Genomic DNA, 24,604 nt, shown 5'->3' on the forward strand with positions numbered 1-24,604 from the left:
AGCGTATAGGCCTACCTGTTGAGACGCCAACAGCCATTGCTTGGACTTTTCTGGTCCTAGCATGGGTTCCCCTCCTGGTTCCTGGTTCCTTATTGCTCACTCCGCAAAATAAGTTTGCGGGCACTCTTTCTCTTTATAGATAGGTGCAAAGCTTCTAAGCTTATTCTTATTATTGAGAGGTGGCTTGGAGGCTGATCATATGGATATACGGTCAGTGTCTATGGCACTGTCACTGTCCATAGCTTTTGCCATTCATGAGTGGCATTTAAACCTTATCCGATAGCAAATAATATGATCTGGAAGAATATAATAGTCATTCACTATTCATTCTACTATTTCAAGGAACTACATATAGTAAAATGATTAGGCAATGCAATTAATGCCGAAGAATATGATAAAAAACGTCGGAAAAACTACGCAGGGAATATTTGACTGACAAGAAACACAATTCCCATAGTGAATCTACGATAGGCGAAGAACTACACAACAGGTGAACCTAAAAAAAAAAAAAAAAAAAAAAAAAAAAAAAAAAAAAAAAAAAAAAAAATATTTGAAAGGATTAAAATATTCCATCTGAGGATGGATTTATCGATAAAAATATAGTATCATTACACAAATACTAAAATAAAACAAAATCATGCTGTACGTCACAGAAAATATAATTCAGCGCTGTATCAAGGATGACCTTCGATCAAAGGGATTAACCGCTGATAAGGTGTGGGACAGAGGTAGATGGAGAAAGCTGACCAGAAACATCGACCCCTAATAGAAGTGGGAAAAGATGTAGACAAAGAAGAAGAAGAAGAAGAAGAAGAAGAAGCTGTAAAATCAATCTCAAACGTGGACGCGTTCATTCATCTTCTCTTTACAGAATGTTTGTCACCGTGGAGAAATCACGGAAATAAAGGAGTGTTGACTCTCGAGAGAAGTGCTTTCAAGAAGACGTAAGCAGCGCATGTCCTCAAGCACTGCTTCCGTGACAATGAGAGTCATTAAGACTAATTTATGTCGGGTGGTTCCACTTCACAAGAGAAGTTTAAGACTTAAAATGTTGCGCTTGAACCTTTTTTTCGTCCTTGGCTTTGTTGTGCTCCGTGTTCAGTCCCTCCTCTCGCTTTTCAAATGTTCTCAGAAACATGTCTTGTGAAGAGCTTAGCTGTCTCTCTCTCTCTCTCTCTCTCTTTTTTTTTCTTTTTTTTTTTTACTGGAGTGACTAAACATTTTCTGATCGTGAATGGGTGGACGAAAAAGATCAAAGTAATAAATTGGGTAATTTTTTTTTTTTCAACTGAACGTAACTTTTGAGTATTTAGAGACTGGCTACATGGCAAGTAATCTATCTATAGTAATTATTTTAATGATTGTACATTATTATTATTATTATTATTATTATTATTATTATTATTATTATTATTATTAAATGCTAAGCTACAACCCTAGTTGGAAAAGAAGAATGCTATAAGCCCAGGGGCCCCAACAGGGAAAATAGCCCAGTGAGGAAAGGAAAAAAGGAAAAATAAAATATTTTAAGAATAGTAACAACATTAAAATAAATATTCCCTATATAAACTATAAAAACTTTAACAAAACAAGAGGAAGAGAAACTAGATAGAACAGTGTGGCCGAGTGTACTCTCAAGCAAGAGAATTCTAACCCAAGACAGGGGGAGACCATGGTACAGAGGCTATGGCACTACCCAAGACTAGAGAACAATGGTTTGAATTTGGAGTGTCCTTCTCCTAGAAGAGCTGCTTGCCATAACTAGAGAGTCTCTTCTACCCTTACCAAGAGGAAAGTAGCCACTGAACAATTACATTGCAGTAGTTAACCCCTTGGGTGAAGAAGAATTATTTGGTAATCTCAGTGTTGTCAAGTGTATGAGAACAGAGGAGAATCTGTAAAGAATAGGCCAGACTATTCGGTGTCTGTGAAGGCAAAGGGAAAGAACCGTACCCAGAGAGAAGGATCCAATGTAGTACTATCTGGCCAGTCAAAAGACCCCATAACTCTCTAGCGGTAGTATCCCAACCTACTACCTATACATTATTTTACCTTGCTTAAGAATGTACTGTATATCTAAATTGTCTTAGATGACATGAAAGGAGATTCAGATACAGTCAATAATAATAATAATAATAATAATAATAATAATAATAATAATAATAATAATAATAATAATTCAACAGCCTATCGTTTCCCTTAACAGTGGATGGCTCTGGAGAACAACGAAAGTAATTGCTGAATCATGGATGAACCCCATGTGCAGATAAACTTCCACAGCATTAGTCACTTCTTGATTCTTCACAGAAGGCCCATTAGTAGTGCATTAAATTACCCTTAAAAAGTTGCGCCGTTCATCTTTATTTTGCACATTCATATGTTTCTTCGACATTGGGCTCTTCCTTTCCAATACGTCTTTCAAATCACCCATACAACTTTTTTTTCAGGCATTTCTCTCGTCCTACCTCAAAGCTCTTACGAATTATACCCTCTTAACAAACCTACTGTCAACTAATCTCTCTACATGACCAAACCACCTCAGAGTACTCTGATCCATTCTTTAACACACGTGAATAGTTTTATCACTGTGTAGTTTCTTATATCCAACCCTAATAAATCTTAATAAGGCGATTGTGAAGATTAGTGAACAGTTATACGTCTTAATTATAGGGAGATGTAGGCCTACGCTTGATCGAGTCGCTCTAATAAAACAGGTATAGGTAAAGAGTCTGGAAGGTAACTGGAATCTTTACCGTGCAGTTTTAGAGTAAGAGAAGGAATTAGGATAAAACAAGACGGGTTAGCGATTTGGTGTTTGAAAGAGAGAAAAGTACCAGAAAAGTTGGCTGAAAATATATAGAAAAGAACAAAAGAGGTTTCAAGTTTTAGTTGGTTTGTATCAAGCCGCAATTTTAATAGGAAATTCTCCGTAAAAACATACTGTTCTTGGGCGTATTTCAGTTAAATACAGGCTACCGTAATTATCTTTTACGGGTTGGTGACCGTTATATCATTCCTTTAGGTCAATGTATCCGTTTTTAAAACGGAAAATGCCAGGATTCTTACCGTTTTCTTACGGCAAATTTATAAGTGTAGAATAGTAAAGTATTACCATGATGATAGAATATATTCCATTTAAATTAGCTTAATGATAGCCTTTCCAAAATAGACTAAATATTGAAATCTATATAAAAATTATGATAAAATCTGCCCGAAGACAATACTGGAATCAGCTCAAATATCAGGCAAAACGGATATGAAAACAATAAGCAAGTGAAAATTTTGATCACGTTGAAATATAAAATACGAAAAATACAGAACTAAGTGCAAACTTCAAAGAATTAGGATTATGGTCTTGATAATATCTTGGAAAGCGGATTTTATAAATATAGCCTTTTCTAGTCTTTATTTATCCTTTTGTAAACCTGCTAATATATTACTAGTAAACTTCATAATTGTGTGTGTGAGTGTATGTATGTATGTTTGTATGTATGGATGTGTGTGTGTGTGCAAGTAACTAAATCCTGAAAAGCCCCCCCACCCCCCACCCCCCCCAACAAAAATAAAAACAGGATCATCATGTTGAATAATTTATGATTCCACATCCTTATAGGTTGTGGTGGCCTATTGAAAACGTCCCTGACTAGCGTTCTGCAGGACGGGAGATCGAGTCCCACTCAAACTTGATAGTTTTTAGTAGTATCTGCAACCTCAACATCCTTGTTAGCTAAGGATGGGGGGGGGGAGTTACATTGGGAGAGCCTATAGGTCTGCCTACCGAGTCATCAGCAGCCATCGCTGGCCTTCCCTGGTCCTAGCATTGACCTGCTATAGTCAATTCTTTTTAGTTAGGCAGATTTGCACCGACTCGCAAGGGTTCCCTTTTAGCTCGGAAAAGTTTTCTGATCGCTGATTGGTAGGACAAGATAATTCTGACCAATCAGAGAGCAGGAAACTTTTCCGGGCTAAAAGGGCACCGCCGCGAGTCAGTGCAAATGCGCCTCAATAAAATAAATTGAGTATAGTTAAGACAATGTCACTGTCCCTTGCTCTACCATTCATGAGCGGCCTTTAAACCTTTAACAGAAGAAATCAGGAATCGTGAAATTGGTATGAAAATATTCCCATTCTCGAAACCAATTCCAGACAGCATTCCAAGAGTTCGGGAGCTATAATGCTTTGCCTTTAAGTTCTTTAACGCGAACACTATAAAAAATGATAGCTATGGATTGAGAGATACTTCTCCTGGGTCGTCTTGTGTTGGACCTTATTCTTTTTTTTTGTTTACATTTCTAAAGACCTGGGAGCGTTGCTGATTTTATTGCTGTTATTATTAGAGTTGTTGTTTGTATTGTTTTTATGGTAATAATAATAATATTATTATTATTAATAACAATAATAATAATATTAATAATAATAATATTATTATTATTATTATTATCATTATTATTATTATTATTATTATCATTATTATTATTGTCATTATCATTTTATTTTACTATTCTGGACTTTATTGTCAACATCATTTTGTTTATTATTATCTAATGAGAAAGGAATTCACACAGAGGCCAAACTAACAGAAAAACACATTCCTCTCGTATGCATGCATATATCCTTATGTATTATTATTATTATTATTATTATTATTATTATTATTATTATTACTTGCTAAGCTACAACCCTGGTTGGAAAAGTAGGCAGCTATAAGCCTAGGGGCTCCAACAGTGAAAATAACTCAATGAGGAAAGGAAACAAGGAAAAATATATTTTAAATAACAGCAACAACACTAAAATTAATATTCCCCATATAAACTATAAAAACTCCAATAAAACAAGATTAAGAGAAACAAGACAGAACAGTGTGCCCGAGTGCACCCTCAAGCAAGAGAACTCTAACCCAAGACAGTGGAAGGCCATGGCACAGAGGCTATGAAACTACCCAGGACTAGAGAACAATGGTTTGAATTTGGAGTGTCCTTCTCCTAGAAGAGCTGCTTACCATAGCTAAAGAGTCTCTTCCACCCTTACCAAGAGGAAAGTAGCCACTGAACAATTACAGTGCTGTAGTTAACCACTTGAGAAAAGAAGAACTGATTTGTAATCTCAGTGTTGTTAGGTGTATGAGGACAGAGGAGAATATGTAAAGAATAAGCCAGACTATTCGGTGTAAGTGTAGGGAAAGGGGGAAATGAACCGTACCCAGAGAGAAGGATCCAATGTAGTACTGTCTGACCAATCAAAGGACCCTGTAACTTTTAGCGGTAGTAGTATCTCAACGGGTGGCTGCCCTAGCCAACCTACTACCTTTAAAGCACGTAAACGTATTCAAGATAAAGAAAACTATATTGTATAAAACCAAAGACGGCTTTTTTTTTTTCACGAGAAGAAGCAAGTTTACAACAGCCCCGAAGTTTAGTCCGGCAACAAGCAACAAGCAGCGCCATTGACACCGAGGCGGTAATAAACGGAATTAGGGAGCCAAATAACAACGATCGCTGGCAAAGGCGTCCCCCTATTCAAAAGAGATTCAATCAAACGGCGCTGCCCCCCTTTGGTCGAATTTAGAGCGACCTTTGAAGTCTGCATATACATGCACGAAACAACACAATAACTTGTCGGTGTTTTTTTCTTTGTTTTTGTGTCAAAATGACAGCTTTGGCCCGATAGTCAAATATGTTTTTTATTTTTGTGTGCGTCTGTGTTTTTGTTTTGGTGTGGATCGGGTGATAGGTAAGGTAAGTGATTCTTTTAATAACACATTTGGGGGGGGGGTGAATGAACGCCCACCCAACCCCCGCCCATTTATGTATCGTCACACACAATTTCCTCACACAAAATGCAAGGCGTGTGACCATGTATAGCAACACTGAATTCTTAAAACCAGTCAATCATTAAGCAAAAAAATATGTTGAATGTGAAGCAACATTAAATAAACACTGGTCTTATCCTTCAATTTCCTATGCCCTGAACGTCCAAGAAAACATTAGTAATAAACAAGAATTTGTATTATTATTATTATTATTATTATTATTATTATTATTATTATTATTATTATTATTATTATTATTATTATTATTTATTATGGTGTTTGAAAAGGTGTTAAGTTGTTCCATTTATCTTCACTTAAACTTTGTTATATCTACTTATTCTTACTTGATATCAGCTTCCAACTGGCCAAATGTTCTTTCAGAATTCCTGTTATTCCCTTTGATTTTATCGAAATTACTTCAGTTCCCAAATTATCCTTTTTAGCGTTACTGGCCCAGGTAGCTGTGATACGAGATAACTCCGAAATATCAATCACTGTTCTTCATAATTTGTACATATATTATTATTATTATTATTATTATTATTATTATTATTATTATTATTATTATTATTATTATTATTATTACTTGCTAGGCTACAACCCTATTTGGAAAAACAGGATGCTATAAGCCCAGGGGATACACTGTTAAAAAAAAACCGTAATTTTAATCGGAAATTCTCCGTAAAAATATACTGTTCTCAGCCGTAATTCAGTAAAATACAGGCGACCGTAATTTTACCCTACTATATTATATTTTTACGGGTTGGTGACCGTAACATCAGCCCTTTACGTCAATATAACCGTTCTTGAAACGGTAAATGACTGGCAACATTTAATCCATGATTTTCACAGCTTTCTATGGCAAATTTTTAACAGTGTAGGCATTTACATATTTAAATAGATAGATTTTGCAAATTATTTTCAACTAAGCTCTCGACTTTAGCCTTTTTCCTCATAAGGTTTCAACGCTATCTCTTTTCAACAGAAATTGGCAGTGCTACTTTTTTACCAGAGTAAGATTCAGCCTGACCTCTTTATAAGGGATGTTTTCAACTCTGAGACGAAGTATGCAAAAATTATGATATGAAACGGGAACTTCACATAGAAATTGGTAAAACAGGAAGACAAAAACGAGCAAGATATATAGATAGATACGCCTTTATAATTTTGCATTAAAAAACGGTAAATGCCTGGCAATATTTATTCCAGTTTTTACCATTTTAAAAACGGATATATTGACGTGAAGGAGTGATATTACGGTCACCATCCCGTAAAATATAATAAAAAAGTATGGTAAAATTACGGTCGCCTGTGGTTTACTGAAATACGGCTGCGAACCATATATTTTCACGGAGAATTTCCGATAAAAATTACGGTTTTTGTAACATTGTAGATGGATATAGAAAATCACCATTAGCCTGCATGATGAACTGACGGCTTTTCAAATAATTTAATCAAAGAATATAAAAAAAAAAAATGAATTGAAGAAAAAAGGCCAGGATCAGTCTCTCAAAAGCGCTTCTCCCAACCCAGGATACGAGCGGTTATGGATTGTGCATGAGTGAAGCTGTATTTAAGTGGCTCAATTTCCAACCTTTGGTGAAGTTTCTTGGCTTGATGGATTTAATACGTGTAATGTGATACGTAGAGTGAAGCAAACTCTTCGAAACGATCAAGTATTAGAAGTATTAAGGAAATAATACCAATTTAATATATTCATTTTTACATTTTTTCCAGAGGTAAAAATGCTCGGAATTTGAAACGTATATAGAGAGGAACTCGTTTTGTTAAATTTACCAGCAAAATAATAAGCACAATGTATGAATGCTATCTATAAAAATGTTAGGAAAAATGGATGGAGTTAGTGACGAAATGCAACTTTAATTACGGAGGATTGGAACGTATATAGACAGAATCGAATCCTCTTACATGGGGGATTTCATTAAGGGATTGCAGAAGAATTAACTTGGACGTTTTTTTTAATTGCCTCAGTAGTTTTAGATTCCCTTCCTTTACTCTCACACCCGAGAGAGAGAGAGAGAGAGAGAGAGAGAGAGAGAGAGAGAGTTTTGAACCGAATGTGAGGTCTGTGGTTTCTTCATTCATAGAGAGAGAGAGAGAGAGAGAGAGAGAGAGAGAGAGAGTTTTGAACCGAATGTGAGGTCTGTGGTTTCATCATTCATAGAGAGAGAGAGAGAGAGAGAGAGAGAGAGAGAGAGATAGTTTTGAACAGAGTGTGAGGTCTGTGGTTTCTTCATTCATGGGTTTAAAGGTCGTTAAAAAAAAATCCAAGTGGATATATATTCCCAAGATAGAATTCGGTATTAAATGCCATTCGTGGGTGATATTTACATTGATTGAAATCAAAGAGTGCTAGTGATATATATTCATATATTCACAATATCTATCTATCTATCTATCTATCCATCTATTTACCTATACACACACACACACACACACACACACACACACATATATATATATATATATATATATAATCAGCGCTCAAGCAACCATTCCACCCAAGCCAGGGTCATGAAGGGCCAGGCAATGGCTGCTGATGGCTCATCAGGTAGACTATAGGCTCCCCGAAACCACCCAACCTATGCTCGAAATGATTGTGAGGCTGTAGATACTACAAGAAACCATCGAGCTCTTCATAGTCCTCAGCCATGTAGGCCTGGGTCTTCAAACTCTTCTAGTGCCTTGTGGAGCCCAGTATTCGTTTGGTGAACTAATCTCTCTTGGGGAGTGCGAAGAGCATGTCAAAACCATCTCCCTCTATCCCTCATCATGATCTCAGCCACATATGGCACTCGAATAATCTCTTATTGTTTCATTTCTAATCCTGTGCTTTAACTCCTAATTTTCTTCTGAGGGTTTTGTTCTCAAATCTAAATCTATTGGAGATTGTTTCATTGTCATATCATGACTCATGTCCATACAGTAATATCAATTTCACTACACTGATATATGGCTTGATTTTTCTTTCATCATCGTCGTTAATTTTATTAATTTAGGTGAAGGCTTCGTATTTATATTTTCATACTTTAAAAAACTGTCATATACAAAACAGATCACTGCGTTCAAATTTCGCGGAAATTAATTCAAAATTTTACTAATTTTTTTTTTAAACATTAGCTCCTATAATCGTCTCTTTTTCTTTTTTTGCTTTGTTTATTTTGTTATTAATTTTCTTGCTCCATCCAAATATTCTACGTTGAATCATGATCTGATAGACGATTTTAAAATTAATAACAAATGTTGCTTCATTCATATACAAAATTTTATCTAATTTCCTCCACACTATCGCAACATTTCCCACATTTATCTCTTTTTAATTTTCTAAGACATCTAACATTTCCATTTCATATAGCGTACATGTTACGCAAACATCTGGACGAAAGGATTCATCTAAATTCTCCAGCAATCGACGATGCTAACACGTCTCTGAGAAAAAGACAGTTTACTTAAGTCTCTATAAAATACTTACTTTAACGGCTGCTTTTCCGGTTCCATACAGCAGGGGAACCCCACTCTCTACAGGACCTCCACTGTCGTTTTACCTTGTTCGTTCAGAGTATTTAACGTTTCATATCGCGTATTGTTAAATCGTCACTGTTGTATGACTGTTGAAATAAGAAAGTTTTCAGTTTCCTCTCGAAAGCCTTAATGTCTTCAATTATTCGGATGTTTCGTGGGAGCTTATTATGTACTTGTGTAAATACAAGAGCCCGGGGCACTTTGCATCCAGTTCTTTCAATGTTGTTATTTGCTGTTGCTAGAAGCATCGGTGTCGTAACTTGATTGGTAATAATAACTTTTTTTTTTTCACAAACTTTGCTACAAACTTTTGAACTCTGAATGACCATAGTCTTCAATTTGGATTGTTTTCTTGACCACTTTTCAAACATCTCTTTTTGTTATATTTTTTAGCGTTCAGTAATTTCAGCTTTCAGTTACTTATTCATATCATCATCATTAATAGAATCTGCGTCAAATTTTAGGTGAATTATCATCTGGATTCTTATTCTATATTGCCATTTTCAGAATAAATGAGAATGAGTGTCCAATAATAATAATAATAATAATAATAATAATAATAATAATAATAATAATAATAATAATAATAATAAGAAGAAGAAGAAGAAGAAGAAGAAGAAGAAGAAGAAGAAGAAGAAGAAGAAGAAGAAGAAGAAGAAGAAGAAGAAGAAGAAGAAGAAGAAAGTGATGGCTTCCTAGGGAAGCTGAATGTAACCTGGAACCTCACACTATAAATACAATAATAATAATAACAACAAGAACAACAACAACAATAATAATAATAATAATAATAATAATAATAATAATAATAATAACGACAACAATAATGATAATAATAATAATAATAATAATAATAATAATAATAATAATAATAATAATAATAATAATAAAAATAATAATAATTTAACTAAAATATTCTGATTTTAAAAGATAAAAGACAAAAGTATTAACAGAAAAAATGCGGCCAAGGACCTAAAGTACATACAAGACAATAACAATTAATTGAATGACCTATGGATGACTGGCGCATGACTAGTCACTATAGATCAATTATCGAAAATGCTATGGACTTTTCTTTTTTCTTTTTTTACTGGCAATAAATTGATCACGTGGAAGCTGAGGGCGTGGCTGTTCATCTCATGAACACGACCTATTTTTTAATCAAGTTGCAAAGGCCTTCAAAAGTCAAGTTACAAAATGTGACGTCACTTCCTAACTGGTTAACAATATTATCTTAATCAAGATAAGATGAAAAGAATGATATGATAAATTAGAGGTCAGGAAGAGAAGGTCAGGCATTGATAAGTTAGAGGTCAAGAAGAGAAGATCAGACATTGATAAATTAGAGGTTAAGAAGAGAAGATCAGACATTGATAAATTAGAGGTTAAGAAGAGAAGATCAGACATTAATAAATTAGAGATCAAGAAGAGAAGATCAGACATTGATAAATTGGGAGGTCAAGAAGAAAAGCTCAGGCATTGATAAACTAAAGGCCAAGAAGTGAAGATCAGACATTGATAAATTAGAGATCAAGAAGTGAAGATCAGACATTGATGAATTAGAGGTCAAGAAGAGAAGATCAGACATTGATGAATTAGAGGTCAAGAAGAGAAGATCAGACATTGATGAATTAGAGGTCAAGAAGAGAAGATGAATCATTGATAAACTAGAGGTCAAGAAGAAAAGCTCAGACATCAATAAATTAGAGGTCAAGACGAAAAGAATCACATTCACAAATTAGAGGTCAAGAAGCGAAGATCAGACATTGATAAATTAGAGGTCAAGAAGAGAAGATGAAACATTGACAAATTAGAGGTTAAGAAGAGAAGATCAGACATTGATAAATTAGAGGTTAAGAAGAGAAGATCAGACATTAATAAATTAGAGGTCAAGAAGAGAAGATCAGGCATTGATAAATTGGGAGGTCAAGAAGAAAAGCTCAGGCATTGATAAACTAAAGGCCAAGAAGTGAAGATCAGACATTGATAAATTAGAGATCAAGAAGTGAAGCTCAGACATTGATGAATTAAAGGTCAAGAAGAGAAGATCAGACATTGATGAATTAGAGGTCAAGAAGAGAAGATGAATCATTGATAAACTAGAGGTCAAGAAGAAAAGCTCAGACATTGATAAATTAGAGGTCAAGAAGAGAAGATGAATCATTGATAAATTAGAGGTCAAGACGAAAAGAATCACATTCACAAATTAGAGGTCAAGAAGCGAAGATCAGACATTGATAAATTGGAGGTCAAGAAGAGAAGATGAAACATTGATAAATTAGAGATAAAGAAGAGAAGATCAGACATTGATAAGTTAGAGGTCAAGAAGCGAAGATCAGACATTGATAAATTAGAGGTCAAGAAGAGAAGATGAACCATTGATAAATTAAAGGTCAAGACGAAAAGAATCACATTCACAAATTAGAGGTCAAGAAGCGAAGATCAGACATTAATAAATTAGAGGTCAAAAAGCGAAGATGAAACATTGATAAATTAGAGGTCAAGAGGAAAAGAATAACATTGATAAATTAGAGGTCGAGAAGAGAAGATCAGAGGTCCGTCCAGAGCAATTTGGTCAGATCGTTCGTTCGTTTTAGATCGTTTTGCCTATAGCAAGACACGGGCTCTTGCGTTGGCTGGCCGTAAGCAGTTTGGTCAAGGCACAATGACTTCGGCAAAATTTAGGAACTCTTAAGACGCCAATTTGATGTCATTCGCTGACCGATTTATCTTGAACGACGTCCACTTGGTGGCCAAGCAGACCGGAACCTTACCTTGAAATCTAATTGGAGTCTGAAGATCTAGCGAAGGGGTACGAGATTTAATCGCTTCTCTTTTTATTTCTTTCTTTCCATCAAATGGTTGTATAATGTATATCTATGATACTTTTAATACATATAATATTAACATTAATTTAAGGATTAAAATTTAATTTGTCGTTTCGTATAGATAATTATTGAGATATTTTGCATGTATAAACAGTATTAATGACAATCATATTCTTAATTTTCTAAATCATACCGATTTCACTGTACAGGTGAAAAAAAGGTGAAAAGCTTTTCTTTTATAAGAAGAAGAAGAAGAAGAAGATGAAGAAGAAGAAGAACAACAACAACACCAACAACAACAGCAACTACTACTATTATAATGCTTTATTTGTAAGAAGCACAACAACAGCTACTACTAGTTCTACAACTACCGGTCTTAGCAGTAAAAAAAAATAAAAGATAAAATAAAATAAAGATAGAAAAAAAAACACACACGTGAAAAGGCAGGGCGAGCTTCAAAAAACTAGTTTTGTCCGTTGCTCCCTATTAACTTTTTGCTTACTTATACTTCTATTCTTTCTTAAAAATCCCGTATTTTGTTTAACGACCCAGATATTCCTGTCTTATCCATCCTCTTCTTATTTATTATCATTATCATCATCACCATCATATCCTACGACTATTGACGCGAAGGACACAAAGGGCCTCGGTTAGATTTCGCCAGTCGTCTCTATCTTGAGCTTTTAATTCAATATGTCTCCACTCATCATCTACTTCGCGCTTCATAGTCCTCAACCATGTAGGCCTGAATCCTCCATCTCATCTTCTGGTGCCTTGTGGACCCCAGTTAAAAGTTTGATGAACTAATCTCTTAAGGGGAGTTGATTGATTGACATTTAAGGTCATTGACGCCGATCTTATGGGGAGTGCGAACCATTTTAATTGCCGAGTATAGGGTGTTTTGCTCACCTTAAATACGAAATTTTACCGCTAATAAGAATGATGTTTCAAAAGGTAACCAAGCTGAACGACCACTTCCTTCATCACGTATAGCGCCCGTTAGGTTGCACCTTCACAAAACAATAATATCGAGATCAGCGGATGATTTAGTTAGATGATCTATTTTTTCCTTTTACTCTTGGAACATTCTCTTGTCTCGGTTTTCCCACACTTGAAAATTTGCCGTTAAAAGAAAAAAAAAAAAAGCTAAAAATCCTGGCATAAATGTTGCCAGATATTTACCGTTTTAAAAACGGATATATTGACGTGAAGGAGTGATATTACGGTCACCAACACTTTAAGAATATAACAAAGTAAAATAAAATTACGGTCGCCTTACTTCACTGAAATACGGCTGAGAAGAGTATTTTTACGGAGAATTTCCAATTACGGTTTTTTAACAGTGCACAATATCGTAACCTTCCCCTTTCCAGAAATCCGTTATTTCCCAATGAGATATGAAAATGTATTTTAATCTTCACAATTTATTTCATAATATATTTCTTCTGATATAGGGCGCAAATTGTACTGAACGGAGCTATATATATATATATATATATATAAATCTATATATATATATATATATATAAATCTATATATATATATATATATATATATGAAGGAAGATTAATAAAAAATAAAAAACACGAAAGGGAGGCTTTCAGAATAACGTTTGAACTTCAGAAGGAGGCACGTAAATCAAAAAATATGTTCAGGGTTGTTAACAATAGCAGATGGCCTTTAGAATCTGTCAACAATTGTTTTCTAACTTGCGGTAGCCTGTGATGATGAAGCAGTACGCTATTGCAGTCAAACCAAGTGTACTAATCTCTCTCTCTCTCTCTCTCTCTCTCTCTCTCTCTCTCTCTCTCTCAGTTATTTTACCTTGTATGCACTGTTAGAAAAAAAACCGTTATCTTTATCGTAAATTCTCCGTAAAAAATATACTGTTCTCAACCGTATTTCAGTAAAATACAGGCGACCGTAATTTTACATTACTTTATTATTATTTTTTAGGGGTTGATGACCGAAATATCCCTCTTTTACGTCAATATAACCATTTTTAAAACGGTAAAATCCTGGAATAAATGTTGCCAAATGTTTACCTTTTTATTAATGTAAATCTTTATAAGTGTGAGTTCTATCCCCTTAAAAAATAAAATAGAGTTGCTGGGATATTATCAATCAAATTTGCAACTGTTCAATACTGAACTGAATCTAAAAAAAAAAAAAAAAATGAAAGTCCAACCGCATATATAAAGTACAAGAATCACAATTACAATTTATAATATAATAGCCTTTCCTTATTGTCAAAGATGTGTAAAGAGTATTTAAGGTTTTGGATTCATATAAACTCAAAAAGAAGTTAAAAATAATAATGACGATGGTGACTTAAAAGTCACAACTGACAAATGTTGAATGAAGAATAATATAAGCACTTTAGAAAAATATATATATTATTACCAAACGAACCTACTTTTAAAGGGATTATTATTATTATTATTATTATTATTATTATTATTATTATTATTATTATTATTATTATTATTATTATTATCCACCCCAATTAAGTAGAACATTACTCTTACAGAGATGGCTAAAATAAATTCGTAAATGAATAATTGAATCTTAATTATCCATATATAAATGAGAACAAAAACCTACTATAAATGAAAACCACAATTTAAAGGTTTAGAGGCTGCTCATGAATGGCAGAGGCAAGGGACAGTGACATTGCCCTATCAAGCAGGACAATACCCTAGAGACTGACCATATATACATTTGATCAGCGCCCAAGCCCCCTCTCCACCCAAGCTAGGAGCAAGGAGGGTCAGGCAATGGCTGCTGATGACTCATTAGATAGACACATAAGGTCCCCCAAACCACCATCATTAACTCACAAGGATGGTGAGGTTGCAGTGACCAAATGAAACTATCGAGTTTGAGCGGGACTCGAATCCAGTCTAGCCTTCACCAATCAGGGACGTTACCACATCGGCTACCACAACCCTATTAGTTAAACCTATGTTTCTTAAAAAATCTCAAAAACAAAGAAACTCAGAAACCTATAAAATGTCAAGACAGTTTTCTGATCAAACCACAAATTTCTTTGTTTTCTAAAAAGAAAGCAGAGGAAAATGTTTCATGGTAAAAACCGTGTCACACTCACTGCTCTTAGGAAATATCCCATGTCATGTGCACGTTAAAAACCAACGAATCAGTCTCGTATGACCAATTCGCTTTCTTGCTGAAATGACTTCAGTTCTTTTGTCTTTCTGGTTCGATGAACATCATGGGAAAAATAGGTCTATATTTATTTCAATTTATCATTTTCTTATTAATCATTCCACAAAGTTTGTAATTTATTTACTATATAACGTTTTTATTGTAATTACATAATCCTTTAAGCGGGATATTTCCAAGGCCCAAAATCCACTTTATAGTTAACCCTCTTACAACCAGGCTCTTTGGAACTTTCCAACCCTTAACCCCCAGGCGTTTTTTTTCAAGCACCTTTCGCAATATATATTTATTAAATTGCTCTAACAGCCTTAATTTTCGTCATAGAGAGGTCAGGTTGGTCTCCTTCTTTTGGAAAATGCCTTAAGTTTCTCATAAAGTTATCAAAAATATGCAAAAAAAAAAAAAAATTTTTTTTTTTTTTTTTTTTTTTTTTTTGCAAGGGCGTACCAGTACGTCCATGGGGGTAAAGGGATGACTTTTGTGAAACGAACCAGTACGTCCAATGGGGGTAAAAGGGTTAATTCACGTGTGATGCGCCTACAGGTGGTTAAGGCAGTAGTTCGATTCTGCTCAGTCAGCATCTCTTTTGATTCCATCAGCTAATAAATCAATCGGCAGCCAACGATCTTTTGCGAGGGATGAAATCGGATTCGGTTGATTAATCTGTTGCGACTAGATCTTCGAAAACAGATTCCGTCTAAATGAAGTTGGGACGAAAACAAGTCGCTCATGGAGGATGGGAATAAAAATAAGAAGTGTTTCATCAGTATCTCAGGAAAAATCAGGAAAAATCTGGAAAAATCAAGAAATCTATCGGGATATATAAAAATTATAAATTCATTCGCAATTGAAAGGATATTTTTAACATGCAGAGTATCGAATAGAAAGATATATCTACACTGTTAAAAATATGCATTAAAAATCGGTAAATACCTGGCAACATTTATTCCAGGAGTTTTACCGTTTAAAAACGGATATATTGACGTAAGGGAATGATATTCCAGGATTTTTTACCGTTTTAAAAACGGATATATTGACGTAAGGGAATGATATTCCAGGATTTTTTACCGTTTTAAAAACGGATATATTGACTAAAGGAGTGATATTCCAGGAGTTTTATCGTTTTAAAAACGGATATATTGACTAACGGAGTGATATTCCAGGAGTTTTATCGTTTTAAAAACGGATATATTGACTAAAGGAGTGATATTCCAGGAGTTTTATCGTTTTAAAAACGGATATATTGACTAACGGAGTGATATTCCAGGAGTTTTATCGTTTTAAAAACGGATATATTGACTAACGGAGTGATATTCCAGGAGTTTTATCGTTTTAAAAACGGATATATTGACTAACGGAGTGATATTCCAGGAGTTTTATCGTTTTAAAAACGGATATATTGACTAAAGGAGTGATATTCCAGGAGTTTTATCGTTTTAAAAACGGATATATTGACTAAAGGAGTGATATTCCAGGATTTTTTACCGTTTTAAAAACGGATATATTGACTAAAGGAGTGATATTCCAGGAGTTTTATCGTTTTTAAAAACGGATATATTGACTAACGGAGTGATATTCCAGGAGTTTTATCGTTTTAAAAATGGATATATTGACTAAAGGAGTGATATTCCAGGGTTATATGTTATGTATCGTTTTAAAAACGGATATATTGACTAAAGGAGTGATATTCCAGGAGTTTTATCGTTTTAAAAACGGATATATTGGCTAACGGAGTGATATTCCAGGAGTTTTATCGTTTTAAAAATGGATATATTGACTAAAGGAGTGATATTCCAGGAGTTTTATCGTTTTAAAAACGGATATATTGACTAAAGGAGTGATATTCCAGGAGTTTTATCGTTTTAAAAACGGATATATTGACTAAAGGAGTGATATTCCAGGATTTTTTACCGTTTTAAAAACGGATATATTGACTAAAGGAGTGATATTCCAGGATTTTTTACCGTTTTAAAAACGGATATATTGACTAACGGAGTGATATTCCAGGAGTTTTATCGTTTTAAAAACGGATATATTGACTAAAGGAGTGATATTCCAGGATTTTTTACCGTTTTAAAAACGGATATATTGACTAACGGAGTGATATTCCAGGAGTTTTATCGTTTTAAAAATGGATATATTGACTAAAGGAGTGATATTCCAGGAGTTTTATCGTTTTAAAAACGGATATATTGACTAAAGGAGTGATATTCCAGGAGTTTTATCGTTTTAAAAACGGATATATTGACTAAAGGAGTGATATTCCAGGAGTTTTATCGTTTTAAAAACGGATATATTGACTAAAGGAGTGATATTCCAGGATTTTTTACCGTTTTAAAAACGGATATATTGACTAAAGGAGTGATATTCCAGGATTTTTTACAGTTTTAAAAACGGATATATTGACTAAAGGAGTGATATTCCAGGATTTTTTACCGTTTTAAAAACGGATATATTGACTAAAGGAGTGATATTCCAGGAGTTTTATCGTTTTAAAAACGGATATATTGACTAACGGAGTGATATTCCAGGAGTTTTATCGTTTTAAAATGGATATATTGACTAAAGGAGTGATATTCCAGGAGTTTTATCGTTTTAAAAACGGATATATTGACTAAAGGAGTGATATTCCAGGAGTTTTATCGTTTTAAAAACGGATATATTGACTAACGGAGTGATATTCCAGGAGTTTTATCGTTTTAAAAATGGATATATTGACTAAAGGAGTGATATTCCAGGAGTTTTATCGTTTTAAAAACGGATATATTGACTAACGGAGTGATATTCCAGGAGTTTTATCGTTTTAAAAACGGATATATTGACTAAAGGAGTGATATTCCAGGATTTTTTACCGTTTTAAAAACGGATATATTGACTAAAGGAGTGATATTCCAGGAGTTTTATCGTTTTAAAAACGGATATATTGACTAACGGAGTGATATTCCAGGAGTTTTATCGTTTTAAAAATGGATATATTGACTAAAGGAGTGATATTCCAGGAGTTTTATCGTTTTAAAAACGGATATATTGACTAAAGGAGTGATATTCCAGGAGTTTTATCGTTTTAAAAACGGATATATTGACTAACGGAGTTATATTCCAGGAGTTTTATCGTTTTAAAAATGGATATATTGACTAAAGGAGTGATATTCCAGGAGTTTTATCGTTTTAAAAACGGATATATTGACTAAAGGAGTGATATTCCAGGAATTTTATCGTTTTAAAAACGGATATACTGACGTGAAGGAGTGATATTCCAGGAGTTTTACCGGTTTAAAAAGGATATATTGACGCAAAGGAGTGATATTACGGTCACCAACCCGTAAAAGATAATAACAAAGTAATGTAAAATTACGGTCGCCTGTATTTTACTGAAATACGGCTGAGAATAGTATATTTTTACGGAGAATTTCCGATTAAAATTACGGTTTTTAACACTGTATAAAAACAACACACACAATATACTTATTAATTCAAGGTAACTGTTTATATGTTGAATATAGCTAAGACCCAAGATGGTAATAAATAAGATGAATATATATATATATATATATATATATAAATATACATATATATACAGTATATATATATATATATATATATTAACATCACACTAATATCTATGAAAATAGATAACAAACCTAGTGGAATTGGTCGGGACAAAGAGCTAACGAGAGTAAACTGACATAAGGCATTACACTTTGTAAACAGTACTTAAAGAATAAAGACGCCTCAGAAAAGTAACGTTTAAAGTTTCAAATTCTTGTTAAGTTACTTGTGGTTTAACTTTACCAATTTGGAGTTACAAGAAGAATGTAAGACAGAGGTAAACTGATCTCTAGGGAAATGATGCATTATAGGAAAACGAGAGAGAGAGAGAGAGAGAGAGAGAGAGAGAGAGAGAGAGAGAGAGAATGTCGCTAATAAGAGTTACTTTTATCCTTTCAAATAATGAACCACAGTTAATGATGCGTCTAGGAATGGATTGAATTGAATATAGGATATAGGCATTAAGCCAAGATGCGTCTAGGATACATCACCAAATCCTTAAGGACAAACTTAATTAGGTGATCGTTTAAGAAGATGTCAGCGCTAATATTAATGACCGAAATACTGATAAGCAAGGAAAATGAAGATAAAGTCCCGAGCTCATTTTTCTTGAGGGTAATTAATGTCACAAAATTCTCTCTCTCTCTCTCTCTCTCTCTCTCTCTGTATGTATGTATATAAATATATATATATATATATATATATGTATATATATATATATATGTGTGTGTGTGCGTGTGTTCATATGTACACACACTCATTCATATATATATATATATATATATACTGTATATATATATATATATATATACTGTATATATATATATATATATATATAAAGAATTTCTTACCCTTACATACAGGAATCAAGGCGCCTTTAACTCTTTCTTTAGAAAATTTACCTCAGCTTGAAACCCTATCTCAGTGTAACCCCATCGAGAACTTGGAATCTTTCTTCTTACATTTAAAATAGCTTCTTAAACTTAAATCCTAAAATCGACCAGATCATTCTCAGCTCAACCTTAAACACCCAGCTATTCTACATCCTTTACACAGACTATATAATAATCTCCCACTAGACATCCGAAAGACTGAAGATATTAAGGATTTCAAGAGGAAACTGGAGAGTTTCTTGTTCTCTAAATACTTCGATAGTGTGGATTTGACAATAATCGAGCAGTGTGCGATGTGAAATGATGAATGTCTCAGAATGCATATGATAAAATGACCGAAGATTCTGTAGAGTAGGACTAGAAAAACAACCCTTAAAGTAAAGTAAGTAAAATATGTATGAATGTGCATTTTTATATCGTATTGCATATCTCTATTTCACTGATTTAATAAACTTTAGGAAAGAAACCCTCTTAAAATCCAGCAATCTAGTTATCAAACCCAAGTTCATTTTACTAAAGTTATACCGCACTCCGTTTTCTTTCTTTCTTATTCTACCTTAAGGCGTGGCACATAGTTGCAGGATCAATCACTTACGTTCTCTCAACATCAGGTTGCAAATGTCATAAGTAAGTCAGCATTGCGTAGTTAAGATTACTAGTTTATTCTTGAGAACTAAGTTCTCTAGTATATTAATAACTATCTTAGTTCTAAGCCTTCTCCTTCTCCTTTATTCTAGAAGTTTTATTCCAGCTGTGACCCGGTTGTCGTTATCTATTTCCTTATTTTCCTTTCCTCACTGGGCTATTTTTTCCCAGTTGGAGTTCTTGGGCTCATAGAATCCTGCTTTTCCAACTAGTATTGTAGCTTAGCAAATAATAATAATAATAATAATAATAATAATAATAATAATAATAATAATAATGATAATTAGGGGATTATAAAAACATCACTGGAAATGAGGATGTATTTGCAGGTTGGAGACAAGTAGATCAAAGCCCTTTTAGAACGCAAAGGGGAAACGGATGGATGAGAGAAGAAAGAGAAAGAGTAGTATGGAAAACAGGAAGAAAGTAAGATGAAAAACTATATTCCATTATCTATCATTATCATTTATCATCATTATCTCAAGCTAGGCTATAACCCTAGTTGGAAAAGCAGGATGCTATAAGCCCAAGGGCTCCAACAGGGAAATTAGCCCAGTGAGGATAGGAAACAAGGAAATAAATAAACTACACGATAAGAATAAACAATCAAATTAAAATACTTCAAGGACAGTAACAACATTAGATTAGAGAATATCTTGCCATATTCATTATCTATCATAAGAAAATATCTTGGCATACGAAAACAAAAATTTTTGAAAAGATGTTATATAATTATAAAAGATACTTTAACCCCAAAGTCCACCTTTTAATTATTCTTAAACTTCTCTTGTAGTTTTCCTTATTTCATTTCCTCACTGGGCTATTTTCCCTGTTGGAGCCCGTGGGCTTATAGCATCCTGCTTTTCCAACTAGGGTTGTAGCTTAGCAAGTAATACTACTACTACTACTACTACTACTACTACTACTACTACTACTACTACTAATAATAATAATAATAATATTTAGTGTAGTGAAAATTACAGTTCAAATTTAGACGTGTCATAAAATTCTTTATGAATCTACACTGAGCTTTCATTTATATATTATAACATGACTTAAAAAAATACTACGAATAATATCACCACGACAGACGTCACCTCATAAGGGCTTCTATATCACCCATGTCGTATTGACCCTTCTTCAAGTGTAGAGATTTACCTGCAGTTTGAGGAACCAATGCAGTAGCTGCTGCAGCTGTTGCAGCTGTTTTTGATAAGTGCAATGCACCCCCAATTGATGCTGTTGGTGGTGCAGCTGATATCGAAATGCCATCATGCGTTCCTACTTCATAAAAAAAAAATGGGGAGAGGCATTCTTTTGATGACACTGTTTTTGAGTGGCACCTCTGTATCGTTGACTCACACTTGCATGATTCTCGGTAATTAAGGAGAGAGAGAGAGAGAGAGAGAGAGAGAGAGAGAGAGAGAGAGAGAGAGAGAGAGAGAGAGAGAGAGAGTTTCTATAAGGTAAAATATTTCTTCAATGTCATATCTGTGCACTTTACTTTTATAAAGAAAGACAAATGTAATACATGGTCAAGGGAGCTGAATATGCTGCTATGATGTGAAACTGAAAATTCATATACGACTATACACACGAGACAATTAATATATATATATATATATATATATATATATATATATATATATATATATATATATATATATATATATATATATATATATATAGTATATACATTATAAATATACACAAACAAATCACAAATCAGTTGGCTAAACTTCAGACATGAATAAGGACACATCTAAGGCCTTTGACCTGCAGTGGTCAAGAAACAGCTGAAATTGTGTTGTTGTAGCAGTATAAATGTTTTCCTAACTATATAACTTTATTGATTTCTTTTAGTACGTCAGAAATTTCTTTGAATATTTCTTTGTAATATTGTTTTATTCCAGCTGTAATCAAGTTGTGGAATGATCTTCGTAATTGGATTGTTCAAAAAGTTCAAACTTGCAGTGAACGTTTTTATGCTGAACAGGCTGACATAAATCTTTTCATAGTTTATATTTGAAATATCTGTTTTAATATTATTATTTTTAAAATATTTTAACTGTTCATTACTTCATATATCGTTTACTTATTTCCTTATTTCCTTTCTTTCACTGGGCTATTTTTCCCTATTAGAGCCTTGGGCTTATAGCATCTTGCTTTTCCAACTAGAGTTGTAGCTTAGCTAGTAATAATAATAATAATAATAATAATAATAATGGCTATCATATCATAATTACTTCTAATCTCTAAATCAATATTTGATATTTTTAATTTATTTAAAAATGATATTCGTTTCCACCCCTCTCAGATTTAATGAATTATATCTTATATTAAAGATTCTCATGTATTTATACGTCGCTTCTGGCAAGAATTCAAACTCATCGTTAATTATATATATACTGTATATATATATATATATATATATATATATATATATATATATATATATATATATATATATATATATATATATATATATATATATATATATGTGTGTGTGTGTGTGTGTGTGTGGTGTGTGTGTGCATATATATATATATATATATTTATATATATATATATATATATATATATATATATATATATATAATGGCATTTTCGCTTCTAGAAAGCTTGAGGTTTAGTAGAAAGGCGAAGGAAAGCAGATACTTCAGCATTTGGACAGTTTATTGGCTAAGCTTTCGGGAACAACATTTCCCATCGTCGGAGCTAAAAAAGGAATGTAAAACACATATCAATAGTCAATAGTCAATGGAATTCTGTTAAAAAGGCAAGAATTATAACAAATACATCGAAATACTTAAAAAATGAAGTGGATGAAATATACTAAAAAATGATAAATTAAACCATATAAATCAAATTAAAAATTAAAACATTAAAACATTAAATGCATGCTATAGGAAAAGAGCAATATCAAAATCAGAACAAATACACAGAAAACTTTAAAGAAGAATTCACAAAACATCATAGATATGGGAATCAAAACAATAATACACAGAAATAACCTGGAATAAAAGAAAAAAGAAAAAAAACAGACAAAATAAAATAAACTCTGGATAAGAAAGAAACACTCCTAAATTAGTATGGAAAAAAATCCAAGACTGAGACATAGAAGCACGGGGAGGTTTAGACGTTAGAGCGTGTAAGTAATGGTTTGAAGATTAAGTGGGAAAGTCGTTAGGCAATATGTAAAGATACAGAGATTGTTGAGTGATTGAGAGTAGGAGATAGCTGTTTAATGAAAAGAGATTCTAGGGTAGGTAGAGAATAGCTATTGGGGGATTGGGCTAGTATTTTGAAATTAGAATAGTTAATTAATTGCTTGCATTCTTGAGCGTGATTACGTATGGAAGAAAATTCTTTTTTATTTAAAATACAACCTGTACGGTGTCTGACTCCTTTATGAGAGTCAATGCGGATCCTCAAGAGACGGTTGGAACAACCAATATAAGTTCCTAAATTACATTTAGGACAATTGTATAAATAAACAAAATAGGACCGCATCAAATCTGGTAGAGTGTCTTTGAATGTGAACATGCTGCCTATGGATAGTGGATTTTTTAATACAAACTTAAAATTAACATAAGGATACAAATTAGAAAGAGCTTTATCAAGTTTACATTTAACATTTTAATAGTTATATATAAATGGTAGAGACACATACATTTGCTTCTTTGGTACATTTAGTACGGTGGCTTTCGGAATAAAAAAGTTATCTAAAAACTGTTTTGTAAATTTATCAAACACGTCACATGGATAACAGTTCCTAATAAAATATGATTTTAAAATTTAATTTCCTCGTGGAATCTACCCCAATCTGAAGAAAGATTAAAAGCTCTAAAAATTAATGTTTTACATGAGTTTACTTTAAATAAAATCGGACAGTGACTAAAAAAGTTTAACCCAAGTCCTGTAAAAGTTTGTTTTCTAAAAATGCCAGTACTAAATGCACCATTACAACGTGAAATCTTAATATCTAAAAAGGAAAGTTGATCATTATGTTCTGAGTCCAACTTGAACTTAATATTTGAATGAAATGAGTTTATGTACTCTAAAAACAAAGTGGCATGATGTCTATCTCTAAAAAGAACAAATGTATCATCGACATAACGTCTAATTTGATTTATATGGTTTAATTTATAATT

The 24,604-nt window shown here is 33.2% G+C and overlaps 2 protein-coding genes across 3 annotated transcripts in view; one reads left to right on the plus strand and one right to left on the minus strand.

Moving 5' to 3' along the window:
* Fbxo42 (F-box protein 42) overlaps positions 1–24,604 on the minus strand; it is a 193,178-nt gene that overhangs the window by 45,481 nt on the left and 123,093 nt on the right. The window lies entirely within an intron of this gene.
* Positions 638–24,604, plus strand: part of LOC137646681 (circumsporozoite protein-like) — a 26,845-nt gene continuing 2,878 nt past the window's right edge. Inside the window, exons 1-2 of the mRNA XM_068379788.1 lie at positions 638–728; positions 10,627–10,828. Of these exons, the coding sequence (XP_068235889.1) occupies positions 638–728; positions 10,627–10,828 (293 nt within the window). The remainder of the gene's footprint in view (positions 729–10,626; positions 10,829–24,604) is intronic.

This window comes from Palaemon carinicauda, chromosome 9 (genome assembly GCF_036898095.1).
Source record: "Palaemon carinicauda isolate YSFRI2023 chromosome 9, ASM3689809v2, whole genome shotgun sequence".
NCBI lineage: Eukaryota > Metazoa > Arthropoda > Malacostraca > Decapoda > Palaemonidae > Palaemon > Palaemon carinicauda.